Source organism: Acartia tonsa, chromosome 5 (genome assembly GCF_053477335.1).
Source record: "Acartia tonsa isolate MP-2025a chromosome 5, ASM5347733v1, whole genome shotgun sequence".
Classification (NCBI taxonomy): domain Eukaryota; kingdom Metazoa; phylum Arthropoda; class Copepoda; order Calanoida; family Acartiidae; genus Acartia; species Acartia tonsa.
The window spans coordinates 26,428,174-26,446,717 of record NC_137264.1 but is presented as its reverse complement, the minus strand read 5'-3'; the positions used below and the strand labels follow the sequence as shown (position 1 = coordinate 26,446,717).

At 32.3% G+C, this 18,544-nt stretch overlaps 1 protein-coding gene across 1 annotated transcript in view; it reads right to left on the bottom strand.

Moving 5' to 3' along the window:
* The window catches only part of LOC145320078 (uncharacterized), a 116,104-nt gene extending 97,674 nt beyond the window's left edge, over positions 1–18,430 (bottom strand). Inside the window, exons 1-6 of the mRNA XM_080162519.1 lie at positions 18,351–18,430; positions 16,890–16,946; positions 16,419–16,522; positions 16,141–16,240; positions 15,239–15,331; positions 14,562–14,701 (exon numbers count right to left, since the gene is read on the bottom strand). Coding sequence (XP_080018645.1) covers positions 14,562–14,701; positions 15,239–15,331; positions 16,141–16,240; positions 16,419–16,522; positions 16,890–16,946; positions 18,351–18,430 — 574 coding nt within the window. The remainder of the gene's footprint in view (positions 1–14,561; positions 14,702–15,238; positions 15,332–16,140; positions 16,241–16,418; positions 16,523–16,889; positions 16,947–18,350) is intronic.
* Positions 18,431–18,544: the final 114 nt, after the last annotated feature.

Below are 18,544 nucleotides of genomic sequence, written 5' to 3'. Positions count from 1 at the left end.
TTACTGACTGAAATCTTCATTATCCTAGAATATAAAAATTAAAAAAAAATTGTAAATATAAAGACGCAAACTAAAAATAAAAATGAGTATTTTTATGATAATCTACTTTTTAATCCTTCTAACTTTGTTTTTCTATTAAATCTTACGAGTAATTTTACTTTTTTAAGCATAAATGATTCCAGTAACCATTTTCATAGTCTTTTTAAAAATTTTTGGTTCAACTTCTGTTTGTAAGCTAAAAATGCAGTGGAAAAGGGGAAACTAATACAAGTATTTATCTACAGATTCTCATTTGTGTTTGGTTGTTGAGTGGATTCAGCCTTCTAATTGGCCTTACGTCCATAACGGATAGCTCTTTTCGTTACTTTATAGACATGTTAGATGTTTCTTATTGATTTTATGTAAAATAGAAAGTTTTTTTGTCGTTAGCTTAATATTTTGGTAATTAATGATCTGATTGATTTCTAAATTTTAGGGAAAATTCATGAAGTCCTGAGTTGTTCATAGTTTTTTATCATTAAAATCTCAAGATGGTTTTATGCTATTTTTCTGTCCTGGAAGCTAGGGGCGCAGCTACCAGTTATCGTATGATATGTTGCTTGAACTTTAAAGATCTTTAAAATTAAGATGTACTTATGTTCTCAACTTCTTTATTTATGTATACTGATTTTTGTTGCAAGGTATATCTTTTTTTATTTCGTTAAATAAATAACTTGTGTTAAGAAGTTCTGTAGGAAGGTTATTGTTTAATAAATTTCAAAATTTAATTATTTAAAGGTTTTTTCATGTCTAAGCTTTGTAATAATTACCATACAAAGATTTGTGGAAAAGTAGTTGTAAAAGTAAAATTGATTTTTAAAAATATTTTTCAGGTATTATCCTCTTAGGAAATTTTTCTCAAAATTTGACAATTTTTATACCCCCCCACAGAAAAACGGCCCCCTGGCCTGCCTAGCCGCGGGCGCTCGACCCCTAGCCATATAACCTAACCCAGTCATTTAGTCGGGGGGGGGGGGGGGGGGGGAAAGTATAACGCCATTTTCCAATGTTCAAATAATAATACAACGGACTTGGACGAGTTTTAAACTATTAATGAGGAACTGACTATGGAGTCCTCCTCTATATATGATATGCAGTAAGTATTTCTACTCAAAATTTTTTATGTTCTCTTCTTAAGAGTAATAAATTCTTGAGTACTGTTTCTGTAAGTAAAGTTAAACAAACATTTTCTAAATACCTTATCCCTTACATCACTTACACTTACTATAGAATATAAGTATCATGGTACTTGACTAATTTAAAGGTTACGTTTAATCAGCCAAACAGAGTTAAAGGTCAAAAACCATCAAACTTGTACATAAAGGAATTATTTAAAAACCTTTTTTTAAAAGATTGGCGTAATATTTCACTTTTACTGAACAAAATGAGAGGTTATATGTATTTGTGCATTTTGACAGCAAAACATTCTCACAGAGTATTGTCATTAAGTATAACATGTTTAAATTTTAAAAAATCAGATTACCATGCTTGATGTAAATAATCATAATTAAGTTTGAATTTCAGAGGTTTGTAACCAGTATGAATAAACCATGGGTACTGATCTGAGCTCCAATTTTAAAAAGATTTTCTGATAATGTTAATATATTCTATAAAGATAATATAGTCTTTCCTACTTAGTTTTAGTTTCTGCTTTTATACCTAAAAAAATACATGCATATTTCTACTCCTTGTATTATGGATCTAATAAATGATTGTACAATATGGAGTAAAATATTTGATGTTATTATCAAAAGTCTCTTAAGACTTCATTGCAGATAACATGTAGAGATATATCAATAGATTTAACATCAACATACAGGGTGCGCCACATAAATCCGGACTTTTTTTTTAAAAGGCCATAGCGCCAAAACTACTTGACCAATCAGGGCGTTTGACCCCACTATAAAAAGCTTAGGTAATGACCTTTTTGCCTATGAAAATCTTTGGACGATAGAGGACGTGTATGCCAAGCTGGCCGCGCATATGTTCAACAAGGCAGATTCGAATTGCGCAGATAGTTTACCGTGGATTTATGGCTTGGGCCTACCAAATCTGACCTCAGCCCATCTGTAGGTGAGATGGACTAATGAAACTTGCTGGAGATACTATCAGATACCTAGTGAAAGCACTAGAAAAGGTTAGAGCACTCTATCCCAGCTAACTTGGCTGAAGTACTCCGGCAAAGAGATGTGGCCTCCCAACAGCCCCGATCTTAATCCTGGCCTGGAGCGCCAATAAAGCATGAATCAATAGACGCGCCCATACCAAAAAGACCTGTCTCATTGCTCCTATCAGGGAGAACTTCGCCTGCTTGTACAGGGACATGGTGATCAGGTTAGGCAAGCGGTTCAGGGGGCGGGTAGAGGCAGTGATTGAGGCTGGCGGCGATTTTATAAAATAATCTAATAGTCATAGACCTAGGTTGCTTCCCAGTTTTTAAAATTCAATAAAATATTTAAAATTGACGATTTTATGTTTATTTGTTGAAAAATAAGAAAAAGTCCGGATTTATGTGGTGCACCCTGTATATTTCTTATGAATAAATTGTTAAATTTCAAAAATGTACATATCAAAGTTATTTCAAAGGTTCATCGTTTTAAAAGGTTTGTTTGTTCGTGCTACTTATTACTTAGTTTATTCATTCAATTTATAATAATTCTAATTCATAACAGTGCTTAGGTTTTGTTTATATCTTCATCTTTTCATTATATTAAATAAAGTTCAGAAAGCGTAACTAGGTCTATTGTATTCTAGATTAGATTCTTCTACGTTATCACAAAAAAGTAAAATACGAAAGGAAATTAGATAAAAAATAAAATTAAAAATAATTTTATAGAGTTTAAACTTTAATATATAGAGATTCTTATGATTTTAAATTAGTAAGCTAAGCTGAGCTAATTCACAAAATATGATCAGTATTGTATGGACACCATGTGTGTTCAGTATTGTGTGGATACCATGTGTGTTAATTCACAAGGTGTGTTCAGTATAGTGTAGAAACCAGGTATGCTAATTCACAAGGTGTGTTTAGTATTGTGTGGTTACCATGTGTGTTAATTCACAAGGTGCGTTCAGTATTGTGTGGATACCATGTGTGTTAATTCACAAGGTGTGGACACCAGGTTCACAAGGTGTGTTCAGTATTGTGTGGACACCAGGTGTGCTAATTCACAAGGTGTGTTCAGTATTGTGTGGACACCAGGTGTGCTAATTCACAAGGTGTGTTCAGTATTGTGTTGATACCATGTGTGTTAATTCACAAGGTGTGTTCAGTATTGTATGAACACCAGGTGTGTTAATTCACAAGGTGTGTTCAGTATTGTGTGAACACCAGGCGTGTTAATTCACAAGGTGTGTTCAGTATTGTGTGGACACCAGGTGTGATAATTCACAAGGTGGGGTCAACCATATAGAAAGATTTTTATCTAAATATATAAAATCCAAGAACACGGAGTGCGCCTAGAAAATTATTAATTCTATATTTCATTTTATCAAAAATCAAAAGATGTTCTTTTTGTAAAAAATATGGCTAGTAAAGTGAAAAAAAATAATAAACCAAGATTGACAACATCAACAAGTAGCGAAGCTTTAAGATACAAATTACTTTATAAATCGCTATTTTTCTAAAGCTCTCTCTTAAACATTGACATGAAACTACAAACATCTTATAGTCTACCACTTTCCTAATAGTAAGCTGACCACGATTTCAATACAAAAAAGAATAAAACAAAGGAATAAATGCACAGGCTAGAATGGTTAAAAATATATATCTAATTAACCAACCCCAACCCTTAACTCCTAAAACATCTTTAACACCTACCTTAGAACTAAAATAATCCTTTCTAAAATCCTAAACATTCTAGGTAGGTAGTTTCTCCATCCAGATTAGATACTCAGTGAGGAACATTCACAAATTTCTGGAATAATGAAACTAAGAAAGGGATTAGGTCGAAAAATTGTGTTTAAACAGAAAATCTAATGATGTTAATATTTTACTGTGTAGTATTTAAATAGCAACACTTTAAAAATGTTTTATCTGACTTAAACATTTTCTTTTGTTATTAACTAGTTAATATATGTATAACATTGTTTTTACAAAAACATTTCAAGTATAACTACTCCAAGCACCCTGTAACTCGTCAAATTTACACGGAACTATTTCTTCAATTCATTATTTTTAGAGTGTACAATTTCTTTGAGTTTACAGTAATTTCTCAAATGTGAAGCACGACTTATCAAGTTCATGAATATCAAACCTAATATATTCCTATAAATGTCAACAGCTCAGTTTTTACTTACGTAGTTTCTTTAACTTATTCTATACCTATATGAGCGACTACTTTTTCTGTTTTTTACCTTATGAATTATTTTCGACAGATTTTTTATAAAACGGCTTGCTTTATTGCATCAAGATCCATGACAGATCTATATAGGAAATAAACGTCTACAAATGAGCTCGAGTCTTCCAATAGTAGAGTGTTTAATACTCATAGAGCTCCAATAATCCATAAAAAACTCTCATTGACCATAGGATAGGACAATGGAAGAAACTGATTAATATTCAGAGATAGGCCAGTGGAAGAAAAAGATTAATATTCAATCTAGCCAATAGCGGGATAATTTTAGAACGCCACCTCTAGTATATTATACCATACGGTTGAAAATTAAAATTAAATCAATGTGTAAAATATTTGACATAGATAAATAAAACTTCTAAGTTCTTTGAAGATGTAATGTTAAATGAATTTTAAACTAATTAATAAAAACAATAAAATTTATTTATACTATCTTTACTGTAATAAAAAAGTTTTCATTTTAATTCACAAATACATATTATGTATTAAAAGAATAATATTCTAAAATTCGAAATTTCCGTCTTTAAGAAACGGTATAGGGGAAACGTGAATTACAAAGAAGACTGCTGAACGTAGAATATATTCCCTATAACAATGAGCATCCAGTTTATAATACCACTTGGTCCGTCAGTCTATCGTTAATGCAAAGACGATCAATTTATTTATTTTGTAAAAATTTAATTAATCGGCTCCTATTCTAGACAGCTGATTTTTTGGGTATCAATTTTTTTGGTCGATGAAAATTTACTCTATTTCTTACCTGGTCCGTCAACCTGTCAGCAAAACTCTAGCAGTTAATTGACTTATGATATAAATAAGGATGACATAATTCATAAGTAGCGAGGTTCAAGAACTATAGAGCAGTGTCATAAAAAAAATATTAAACTTCATAAAATAAATCACGAAATCTTTTTAAATTTTTAATGGCCTGTTGAAGCATTCCTGACGGACCGACAGAGAAACAACAATTTTCACCCACTGAAAGGCATTTTTATGAGTATATTATAAAATATTTGTTGTCAGTAATTGGAAAAAACTTTCAATTGCCATATAAACCTTCTCAATTAGGGACTTAGCTAGTAAGGAAAACGTGATTGATCAAGCACCACAACAAATATCAAATCTCAATACAACTTGGTGGCAATATGTAGAATGAAATCTGATTTAACCCATGAAACTTTCAGCTGTCTATCTTGAATAATAGCCGAGAAAAACACGTTTCCCCGTAGCGTTACGAAATGACTGACAAAGTGAATTATAGAAAAGCTTCGCTACTAAAAATCCATTTACTCGGCTGCTATTCTAGAAAGACGGCTGATTATATAAGGTTAAGATTTTCCAGATCGAAAGACATCTACTGTTTATTTCATTTGGTCCGTCGGTCTGTTTGAAATGCTCTAAGGAACATAAAATAATGAGAAAAATATTTATATCTTTTGCAATTTTAAATATATGGCTTATTTTTCTGTCCAATGCACGTCTACTCTATTAATCATATTGTCTGTCAGTCTACCGGTAATGCTCCAAAACAATTTTTTTTCTCAGCTGTTATTAAAGATGACATAATTTAGTTTTTAAAATAATAATATTTGTTTTTAAAGCTTTCTCTATTAACCCTTACAGATCGGGGGGGGGGGGGGGCTCCAAGAGCCCCCCCTCTAGTTTTTTCAAACTCATTTTTTTTGTAGGTAAGATGGAGTGCTGTGACTTCATGACTTTTTAAGTTTAGTAATTATACGTCGGCAAGAGTTGATTTTATTAGGATATCTGGTCTGTGTCGGTCGTGGTCTCCGGTCAAAGTCGGTTGGGTAGCACCAAAATTAGAAAAAAAATTCTAAATAAATCTTAATTTCTACATTATGACTTTTGTGTATAAAGAGAAACCTAACTTTTTTTTGGTGAATACTTAGATATCAATGACCTTCTGAGAAAAGTTGTGTTATGACCGTTTGACCGCTCCCTGACCGACTTTATGACCGATTTTTGTCCGGCTTTTACTACAGACATATATCATGAATATCGTGGCTTCTATTACAGCTAGAGACCTATAATTTTTTTTGGTAAATCCTTGAGCAACATCAAACTGATAAAAATATTAATTGGCGCCGCCAACCGCCGAAAATGGCGGTTTCCGTTATTTGCCGTTTTTCGGCGATGATCAGAAGAAGTAATTTTTTTGTTATGAAAAATAATAGTTCGTCCTAAAATTTGGTCAACCTAGCTGCAAAATTGGCCGCTCTACAGCTGTTTTAAAATTTAGCGGCTGGCCGCTAAAAAGCGGCTAAGGAGCGGCCTGGCCGCTATGACTAGTAAAAGTAATTTTCTCCAAAAATACACATGAACCACCAGAAAAAAAATTTTACGTCTTTATCTGTAACAGGAGCCGAGATAGAGTGGGGGCTCTTGGAGCCCCCCCCCCCCCCCCCCCCGATCTATTAAGGTGGGAATTGGGGCCCGAGCTGTAAGGTTTAAGATATTTATCATATAGAGTAGCCTCACCGACATGTGAACGAAGTTTAAAATTTGCATAATTTTCTATATAAACATTTATTTAAGCGTGAAATAATCTGCAGATGCACAGATTTGTTAAAAATTCATATAATAAGGGTAGATTGTCTAACCGTTTAACATTGAAACGAAATAAACATATAATTTATGAAAGTTATATAAAACGACATTATTAATAATTTGTGATATCCTATTCACGAAGAAAGGCCAATTCTTTAACAAGGCACATAGAACCAAATAAAATTATTTGCTCTATCCCCACGATATAATTCAAATACACACTAGGATAACAAGAGGACAAAAACTATACAGAATTAAATACTTTTTTGTCCATGCAACAATTTTACACCCTAATATTAGTAAATGATAATAGGGGGTAAGAATAACATCGTTTGTCTGCATAGAATTTTGATAAGTTTGACAGATAATTCATACATTTTTCAGGTTCCATGAGAAAAATATTTGTCTTTGTCGAGTGGGACAAAATTTGTTTAGTTTCATCCATATACAGAGCTAATTTCTTGTTTAATGCATTTACTTTTTGTTTTTATAGTTAAATCTCAACTCCTATAGTGTCCTTTATGTACAATCATCCAACAATCACAGTTAGCTCACTGAGTATCTAATCTGATAAGATATAAGGGTTTAGTTCCTTTCGTAGCAACGCACCTTAATGGGCGATTCTTCGTATTTTTTACAGTCGGTTTTCTCCTATTTCTAGCCACTGCGGGGGGCTCTAACCCTGCGGGGCCAATTGCTTAACCCTGTGGTTTGGGGCAATCACCTAACCCAATATAATCTAACCTAACCTAAAATAACCCATAAAAAGCCATTTTAAAAATACTACGAATCGCCCCTTAAGGGGCGTTGAAACGTAAGGGACTATTCCCCAAAAGAATAGCAAAAATAGTTTGAAGCTTTATTTCTTTAGCTATTAGTATTAGTAAATATATTGGCTTATTTACTTATTTTCTATTCTGTTACTAGACCAATGTCAAACTTGAGCGACAAAACACGATGAATTCCACACTTCCGTAAAGATAACAATTCTTTAGTAGAAGCATAGCATTACTAAAATTTATTTGATGTAAAGTTGAAAGCCAATCTCAAAAAAGTATATGTTAAAAAAGTGATGCCTGCCAGTTAATAAATGTGTGAATTTAAGGTAATTTCAAATTGTAAAGATGCTAACTCGCAAAAGAATAATTTCGAATCGGAAGTTTACTATTACATCCTAAAACAGCTGAAAGTATCGTCACAAAATTACCTAGGAAGATTTGTTTTGGTCTAAGACATTTTATGATAATTTACTAAGTCATGACTTTAGTAGGTTGAGAAAGAAACATCTTTCTCAATGATAAAAATATCTGTTTTGTCCTGAATAACCTATTATAGGAGGACAGAGAGACACAATCAATGGTAAAGAAGTCTTCCTACTAAAAAGTTAACTTTTTTGTTGCAGGAATTTCCCCTTACAAACATGTACCAGAGATACAAGGTTGTTTCATTAGACGATAAATCAATCTTTTATTTTTAGCTTATCATTATTGACGTAACAAATTTTTTTACTTTTCCTAGATTCCCTGGATGCAGTTTAAATGCCCTTCAAACAAAAAATTTTGATTTTTTCAATGGTGAACAGCGTTTCCATTTCATTGATTTTATTCAATCAAATTAGATGATTTTTAAAGCTTTTTAGAAAAGTGCATTTTTATTAATAAATACTTTAGGCGGTAAGTCTGTAAATAAAGTGTTTGACGGTTGTGGTCTATCCTCTATAATACAAAGTAGCTTGATGTCTGTCTGTCCGTCCATCCGTCCGTCTGAAGCTTAAGATCTCGGTAACCGATTGGATTCTACTCTTCAGGGTATATACCTATCGGTCCTGTGGTGGTTTTAAGCTATTTTTCTATCTCCAATTTTTTTCTTTCTATTATTTAAAATTAGTGGTGGAGTGGGGGCTTCTCACCAGGTACTTAATTTTTTTTCATTAATTACCTCTTAGGGCACAGCCCCTAGAGACTAGGGGCGAAACCGCTAGTAATATATAAAGTAGTAAGCGTTTTTTGTCTGTCCCGAAAGATCTCGCTAACCGCTGGACCGGTATTGTTCTCCTTTAAAGTGAAGCTTCTTATAGGTCCCGGGAAGGTTTTAAACTATTGTTGTGGAGGGTGTCTACAACCCCCTCCCCCTTAAAATATTTTTTTGCAGAAGATTTCCTTGGTCCTTTTTTTTAGCAGAAGATTTCCTTGGTCCTTTTTTTATGCAGAAGATTTCCTTGGTCCTTTTACGAATTTCGCCTAAATTTTTTTTGATCACCTCTTGGGGCAAAGCCCCTAGAGGATAGGGGCGAAGCCGCTAGTATTATATAAAGTAGTAAGCGTTTTTTGTCTGTCCCGAAGGATCTCGCTAACCGCTGAACCGGTATTGTTCTCCTTTAAAGTGAAGCTTCTTATAGGTCCCGGGAAGGTTTTAAACTATTGGTGTGGAGGGTGTCTACAACCCCCTCTTCCCAAAAATATTTTTTTTTTACTTTTTAAAATGGGAGGAGGTCGACTTTACTCCCTCCTACCTTAAGTGCCCCTAGAGGCTTTTAGGGGGCGTAGCCGCTAGTCTATAATACAAAGTAGAACGATGTCTGTCTGTCTGCCCGTCTGTCACTTATGATCGGTAACCACTGAACCGATCGAATTAAACTCTTCAGGGTATATACCTATTGGTCCTGTGGTGGTATTAAGCTATTTTCTTAGGGGGGTGGAACACCCCCCAACCCCCCTAAAAATGAAAAAATTTCCAATTTTTTTTTTTATTATTTAAAATTAGTTCTCACCAGGTACTTAATTTTTTTTTCATTAATTACCTCTTGGGGCAAAACCCCTAGAGGCTAGGGAAGAAACCGCTAGTAATATATAAAAGCATGTATTATGCAGCTTCAGTCAATGTTTCTTATATAAAATAAAAGTTATATAGGATGAAAATTAGCACAAGCAAGAGATTAATGAACCAACTTTCAGTTTAATTTTGTTATTGCGGTATCTAATTAAGCACTAGTGGATTTTATCGTTCTTGTTTGTTGAAGATACGATACATTTTGCATAGTCTGTGGGTTTTGGGATCTTTTAGATAGTAAAGGAAACAGGAAAGGGTTGTTCACGCAATAATTTCCCCTATAAAAGGACAGTCCTTTTTGAGCATTGTACTAAATTAATCTATTTACAAATCAACAATATTTAATTGTTATTTTGCTTATCACAATGCATATAAATGATAAAAGTAATTTTTAAAAAGTTATACAGATATAGAATGGGGGGGAGGGGAGTAATACCAAAGGGAGCAGAAGGGGAGATGTGAAATATTATTTGTTACAAAACTACAAATCCCTCTAGGTGCAAAATTCTTTCTCTCCAATTGCATCCCGGAATGATACCCCTTTATTTCAGGTCTAAAAAACTGTAACACACCTGATTAGAATAGATAGGATTATGAGCCCCCTCCACTCACTCTATGTCATCCCTACTATTTGTAAGAACTTGCTTCACCGCATTAAACCTGCAATATTTACGACCTGCTGTCCTAAAGAATTTCTAAGGGGGTGAAACTTTCTCCTTTGAACAAGCCAAACCCTGCCTTTTATCCTTGAACTGGAAGCAATTCAAATTATTATTTTAAACGAGGAAATAAATTGCTTTTGCTTCACCATAACATATAATTTTATATTCATTACATTTATGAAATAAAAATTCGAATAAAGTGTTTATTCAATTTAGAATATCCTCAAAATTTATCGTTTCCCAAACAAATAAAACTATTTCAAAGGCCGCTTTTATAAAACTAGCAGCCACTCTCGACCATTTCAGCTGTTAGAAAGCAAGATAGTCGAAAGACCAGAACATTCATTTAAATTAGTTTGCTGTTTTGTTAACACACTATTATGATTTTATGAATTATATGTATACAAAATGTTTTACAAGGTCGCTTATAAAATTCAAAGCCACTCTTCTTTTTAATGTTAACTATAAAGTATATTTTACGTTGCTTGTAAGTAATGAACCAAGGACGTCCAAGGCTAGCGGGAAGTAACGAATTTGGAGGTGTCTACCTAATTTTTAAAAATAAATTAGACTTCAACCCCCTCCCTCACCAAAAAAAATTATCCCAAAAAAACCCTGAATCTTACTCCAGGTTTTATGTTCTTATTTTCTTTTTTAATACGTGTTAGTATCCCCCCCAAAAAAAGGGAATACCTCAACATTCCTTATGTAAACTGACCCTAGATATAATTTTTTGTGAGGGGGGGGGGGGGAGGAAATAAATTCAGCGCGCGACATGCGTCCTTTTACGTCCCACCTCAAAATAAAAATTACCAACAATATTCAGACTCTTAACAATCTTTTAAAAAATGAAAAAAAAACTTTGAAGACCTTATCTGGAGCTAAACTATTTCTGTTTTTAACAATTATACTTTCTAAATTTACTTTGTTGACATGTATGTTTATTAGATTCAGTAAATTGAAAAAATTATATTGTAATGGTATTATGCTAATAATAAGAAGGGGGGGGGGGGTGGGGTTTAATGCAACCATCTCGTAATCAGTGAGCCAATGGCACTTAGAATTCGAATTTCGATCTGAAATTTTGCGTAAGTAATCCTTGTTAGGTCTATTATTTAAAGGCTAACGGCTCAGCCGTTTAGCTGTTTTTTGGCTTTTTTTTATGGGCAAATCTGCCATAAATTATGTAGGAATCAACTTTTTGAAAAATACTTTTGCTTTAAAATATGTGAAATGATACAAAAAACATTTTAGATTTCTAGTACCAACAACTAGCAGCTTCCACCGTTTGAAAACGTTTTGGAGCAGCAAAGAGTATAATGTGGAGATAGGTTTCGTGATGATTTGCCTTGAAAATAGTCAAAAAATGACTAAACGGCTTAGCCGTCAGTCGTTAGTCGTTACTTCTCCAACTTTTTGTTCAATTTAGGGAAAATAGACCTACCAAGGATTACTCGTGCAAAATTTCATATCAAAATTCGAGTTCTAATTGCCATTTGCTCACTGATTACTAGATGGTTGCATTAAACCGCCCCCCTCCCTTTGTAATTTTATGATATGTTTGCTACGTCCCTATAGGAATTATTACAATTGTCCTTGTTCATAATGAACTAACAACACAATTAAATTCAAGCTTAAATGACAAAATTTAAAAGACTTCTTTTGAAATAAAGAGAAGTAGAAAAAAATACTTTGTGCTTTTATATTTAATAAATCAAATCAAATCTTTTAAAGATTTTTTATAATTAGAAAATCAAAGCAAATCTTTTCAAGTGGAATTTTTTGTAATTTGCAGTCGGTTTCATTACCCCAAAGAGAAGATAAACACTGTAACTAGAAGTAAACCCCCATCCCAATGTTTATTCTTTAAATAATAATAATAACGTATAGGTTCATGTAAATTGGATAAAATTATTCATGGAGTGGCTTTAATGATAAGCATATGTTACATTTATCAAAGTTATGCATTTATTCGGTTCCATTGGAATTCAGTCCACACGGGATTCAACCCACGGAATTCAGCCCAGCGGGATTCAACCCAACGGTATTCAGCCCACACGGGATTCAACCCACGGTATTCAGCCCACACGGAATTCAGTCCATACGGGACTCAACCCACGGAATTCAGTCCATACGGGACTCAACCCACAGAATTCAGTCCATACGGGACTCAACCCACGGAATTCAGTCCATACGGGACTCAGCCCATGGAATTCAGTCCATACGGGACTCAACCCATGGAATTCAGTCCACACGGGATTCAACCCATTATATATCTAAAATTGCCAGTTTTCAAAAATATTTTTTTTTTAAATTTGAGAACTAAATTTTTAGAAAATTAAAAAAAAAGTTTTGAAAAAAGTTTATGTAATTTTTTTTACTGTAAAAACTATTTTATAAAATATGCTTTATAAAAAATTTGAGAAAAAAAGAATTATTTTCTAAAAATTTATTTCTCAAATTAAAAAAAAAAAATATTTGTTTTTAAAACTGAGAATTCAGTCCACACGGAATTCAACCCAATATATATATAAAATTCTCAGTTTTAAAAACAAATATTTTTTTTCAAATTTGAGAAACAAATTTTTAGAAAATAATTCTTTTTTCTCAAATTTTTTACAAAGCATATTTTTAAAAATAATTTCTACAATAAAAAAATTTACATAAACTTTTTTTAAAACTTTAAAAAAAAATTTCTAAAAATTTTGTTCTCAAGTTTAAAAAAAAAATATTTTTTTTCAAACTGGAAATTTTACATATATAATGGGTTGAATCCCGTGTGGACTGAATTCCGTGGGTTGAGTCCCGTATGGACTGAATTCCGTGGGTTGAGTCCCGTATTGACTGAATTCCGTGGGTTGAGTCCCGTATGGACTGAATTCCGAGGGTTGAGTCCCGTATGGACTGAATTCCGAGGGTTGAGTCCCGTATGGACTGAATACCGTGGGTTGAATCCCATGTGGGCTGAATACCGTGGGTTGAATCCCGTGTGGGCTGGATACCGTTGGGTTGAATCCCGCTGGGCTGAATTCTGTGGGTTGAATCCCATGTGGGCTGAATTCCAATGGAACCGCATTTATTCATATACATATACTCAGGTTTGTTCATTTTCAACCAGCTTTTGATTAATCACTGTTAAGCAGTGTTATTATTTCTGCACAGTTTTTGATGTTAGTTTTTTTATTTGAATCTGATAATTATGTTTTAAAGACTGAGAGAAAAATTGATTCTAATGAAACTATAAAGAAATTGTAATACAGAATTGGAATACAGACGGATATTTGGAAAGAAGGCGTCTTAACTTTTGTTTTAAGAATCATGATTTTCGGCTTAAAAGGGTTGACTTGAACAAAACCTAAATAAATGTACATACACTGTAACAGATATTTTTTAAACAAGAAACAATAATGCATTTTTAACTGCATTGTTTTCAAGTTTATAAACAGACTGAAGCATATTTGTTCATAATTTTCATTCTTTACATGTTATGTAAGTATCACTATTTTTATTGTAGTATCTATTGTATATAATGTATGAACATTATCCTTTTTTTGTCAATTCTATTGGTTAACTTTTGAGGTTAAGCTTCCCAATTTGTCAATTTTTGAGATTTGTGATTGGCTAGTTTAATAGTTACAATTAAGTGTTGCCTGTAAAATATGATATATTAGGCCATTTTTATTATTATTATTTTTTTACTTTTTTCAAATTTGCTTACAAAGGTTTAGTAATATTTTTCTGATTCTAAAAGTATATATGAACCCATATTTTTTATGCCTGTGTTAGAATATATATGTGTTTTGTTCAGAATGGCAATTTTCTTCTCTTTTTTTGTTGCGTTTTAGTACCTTAAAAGCGACTTATTTTTTTAAAAAACTTAAATTACTTAAAAAATAAGAGGTCTACAAAAAACCGATTACATATCTAAATTCTATGGAAAATTTTACATCTATCACTTACTAAAAACACCGACTATTTATTCTAAATAAAAAGCAAAAAAGTTAAGACACCTTCTTTAGACTAGCTTTGCTACTTAAAAATACTATGCAATCTACTGATTCTAACACATTTAGTAGCAATATGTTAAGAAAAATAGAAAAAGTCTTACCTAGGATATTTGCAGGTTGCGCTCTGAAAGTTCTGATTGCAGGATTTATACTCTGTCCACTAGAGGGCTGGGCTCGGAAAGTTCTCACAGAGGCATTTAAATTTTCATCTGTATTACCAAAAGATACTTCATGGTCAGATCTAAAAAAAAAAAGTGTGTTTATAATTTAAAACTTTAATAGTTATTTATCGCATCATATAACTGGATATAATACGATACTATACATAATTTTCAGTATGGCTGAGAACCGGTTCTAATCCACCGGATATCAATAGGTTTCGAAGCGATACTTTAAAATTCATTATGTAATAGTTACTATCATTCAGTATCTTTCTGACAAGGGCCCAATGCCTGCACAACTTTAACTCTAAAAAAGTTTTTAAAATCAAGACTAAAACCAGGTCTGTGGGTCAGCAATACAAACAGTTATATCGAATAAAAACAAATAATGAAAATATTAGTGAGACAAGAAAATGCTTAAGAATGCACATTGGTCAAGGTAATATCCACGAGAAATTTTAGAAGCCTTTAAATATAGCAGCCGATTCAAAATTGACTTATAAAATTAATTACATTACCTATTTAATACTTAAGATTAAGGATGGACAGACACATTGACGGACATATTGAGTAGATAAGTAATTATTGGTCAAGATAATTTTGACAAGAAATTTTACCTAGTGGATGAAAATATGTCTTCAGTTGTTGATTTCAAAGTAGTTCTTGATGTTGGGAGTCGTGTTGTTAGAACACCAGATTTTTTCGTTGAACTTAATAAATTTTTAAAAAAATATTTGTTCTATTGTTTAAAGTTAGGTTTATTTATTATAAAGATTTTTTAGACCAACCCAAAGCCATTCATAGATAGAAGTTTTTGAATTTAGCAAAATTGGTGTAAACGTACAAATATCTTGATAATCTGAACGGGCACATAGAAAAACATCGCTTTCTTACAATATTGTTCTCGTATTATTGGCTTTAAAAAGAATCAATCCTGATAATAAAGTAACAGGATGTTTATGTGTTTAAATGTATGTTTGTACTAAAGGATCTCGCTAACCGCTGAACCGATCGGGTTCTCCTTTGCAGGGTAGCTAGCTTCTCATTGGTCCCGGAAAGGTTTATGACTATTTTGGGGGAGGGTTAAATTTAATATAAAGTGCCACTAGATGCCTCTAGGGGCGTATCCGCTAGTTGTAAATAAATTAATATATCACTTTTTTATAATTATTTCTGCTTTTACTCAAAAATACGAAAGAAGTTATTTTTACTGCCAATGTTATACATAGACATTGGTCGAACATAATTAAAGCTTTAACAATTCTAGACATACAAGTTTGATAGCCGAGATCTAAAAATTTACTGGAACCATTCAGTTCATGTTAAACGCAGATTTTTTTGGGCGTTTGCTAATGCTCCGTACCTCATGAAAATAATAAGATTAGCTGTATAGGTATTGTTGTGCTAGTTCTATTAGTAGACTGCCCAAATCATACGTTTTGAGGTTATCAGCTGCTAAAATTGGAGGCCTTTATTTGTATTTTCGACTTGTTCAGATAGTTCATATATTAATAATCACCTTGTAGTACTTGTAGTTGTAGTTGAAGTAGTCGTAGTTGTAGTCGTTGGCTCTGTTGTGGTTGATGTTGTAGTTGTCGTTGTTGTAGTTGCAGACGATTCTAAACATGAACAACTCCATTTAAACAGCAGTGTTCCTCTTTTTATCCACTTTGATTATTAGCAATTACAGTGAACTATAATTATCCTCTATATTTATATATCTATTAATCTATATCTCTGTTTAATTGCATGTTATAATTACTGTATTTATTTATCTATCTAAAGAAAAACGTGTACCTTTTTCTTCTTTTTTCTGATAAGGTTCACTGTTGGAGACATCGGGGATATTTAACAAACTTTCTTTGGCTTTAAATATTTCCAAAACTCCACGCAATTGATTCCTAAAATATAAAACTAGAATGACATTCATAGAACCAAAGCTTGATAAACAAATATTAATACATATAAAGTGACAGCGTTTTTACTTGTGTGTAAAAAAGCTAGAAGAAAAACATGTGAAAAATGAACGTACCTTTTGATAATTATTATTGCATGCAAGATGTAACAGTTACGGAAAACTAAAGATCTTTTAATGCAGAACAGCACCTATTTTGATGAAATTAAGGACGAATTGTTTAAAAATAATCGAGAAAAGTTTATGGGAATTCTGTGTAGGTTTTTTCATAATATCTTTTTTTTCACTGTCTTCCGAAAGATTGCTCTGGTATTCATTTAATATTATTAAAGGCTTCACTATTTTGCACTTACTTTATTTCTTCTGGTAAATCGTTCTTGATCACATTGTTGTATAAAAAGTCCTGGTCTGAGGGTAAATAAAAGATTTATGAATAAGAAAAAGGATTTATACGTAAGGAATAAGTAAACAAGGATGGCAACATCCATAAAAAGCGAAGCTCTGAAATGGTAGGACAAACGAACATTAGTTAGAATATAAATGTATAAAAGTCAACACAAAATTGTTAGTAAATTTGTTGAAAACTGCTTAAATAAAGGATAATATTCAAGGACATACTTCTAAAAGATGCTTCGCATATAACATAGTTCTTTGTTGTATCAGTATTTCAAAAATAAGACAAATCGGATAATTATATCATATAAAATTTGCTGTTAAAAAATCAACATGTTTAAAAATGGACATATGGACATACTGGTAACGATAATAGAGTTGCTACGCTTTCTAAAGCGTACCTAACAACTACAAGAATCACCATGCAAAGTTTGAAATCTATAGGACAATTGTAACATGTCCTAAAGGAGGTAAAAATTTTTTAACGGGGGGGGGGGGGGTAAAATGGCGCGCAAAGCGCGCCGCAAATTTTTTTACCCCCCCCCCAAAAAAAAAATTTTTTACCCCGGGGGTAAAATTTGCTTGGGGGGGGGAATTATCCCCCCCTGAAATCTGTTGGCAGGGTAAATTTTGTTTACCCCCCCAAAAATATTTACCCCCGGGGTAAAATGTTTGGGCGCGCGACATGCTCCTTTTACGTCCCTCCTCAAAAGAAAAATTACCAACAATATTCAGATTCTTAACCATCTTTTAAAAAATGAAAAATCTTTGAAGTCCTTATCTGGAGCTAAACTATTTTTGTTTTTAACAATTTTACTTTAAAAATTCGTTTGTGGGGGGGGGGGGTAATCGCCACTTTACCCCCCCCCCCTTGGACGTCTATGGAATCAACACTTTAAAAATATGCAGCATTTTGGCAACATTCAAAATTTGAACAATGTAAGTATATATGGTTTTAAAACGCCGAATATTTTAGATTGATTATGTATACATTTTTTGCTCAGTTATTTTCAGAATATTACAAGCTTTACAATTGAAATATATTACGGAATTATGTTTAAAGTCAAATTAGATAATTTATCATTAAAATGCATTATTTATTATTTACGTGCAAATAACGTTATTTATTGTTTAAGCATTAAATGAAAGTATTAATTATGGCAAATAATAAGAAATAGTAAAACATTCATATTAATGAATTTATGGCATTAACTAATAACTAAGTATTTTTATTGCAGAGAATCTATTATTAAAATTACTCTATGTAAATGGTCACAATGAAAAACTTTTGTTGTAGAAAAAATATGGAAATTTAGTCTCACTCTCATTAATTTTGTAAAATATTTATATTAGCTGTCCTATTTTTCTCCTTTGGAATCGATTATAATTATCTTAATCTTTATTTAAAAATCTTTTTTCCTAGAATGTTTTTATTTTGCTGAATGTATTTTGATTTTTCTTCTAGTAAAATTCCATCAGACTTGCTAAAATATTCATACATTTATATAATATTTAGAGAAGACGATTGTGTTCATAAGTTCCGAACTTTTTTGATATTATAAGCTGAACATTGGGCAAATATTAAGAGATAGATAAAAAGTAAGTGAGCTAAAGG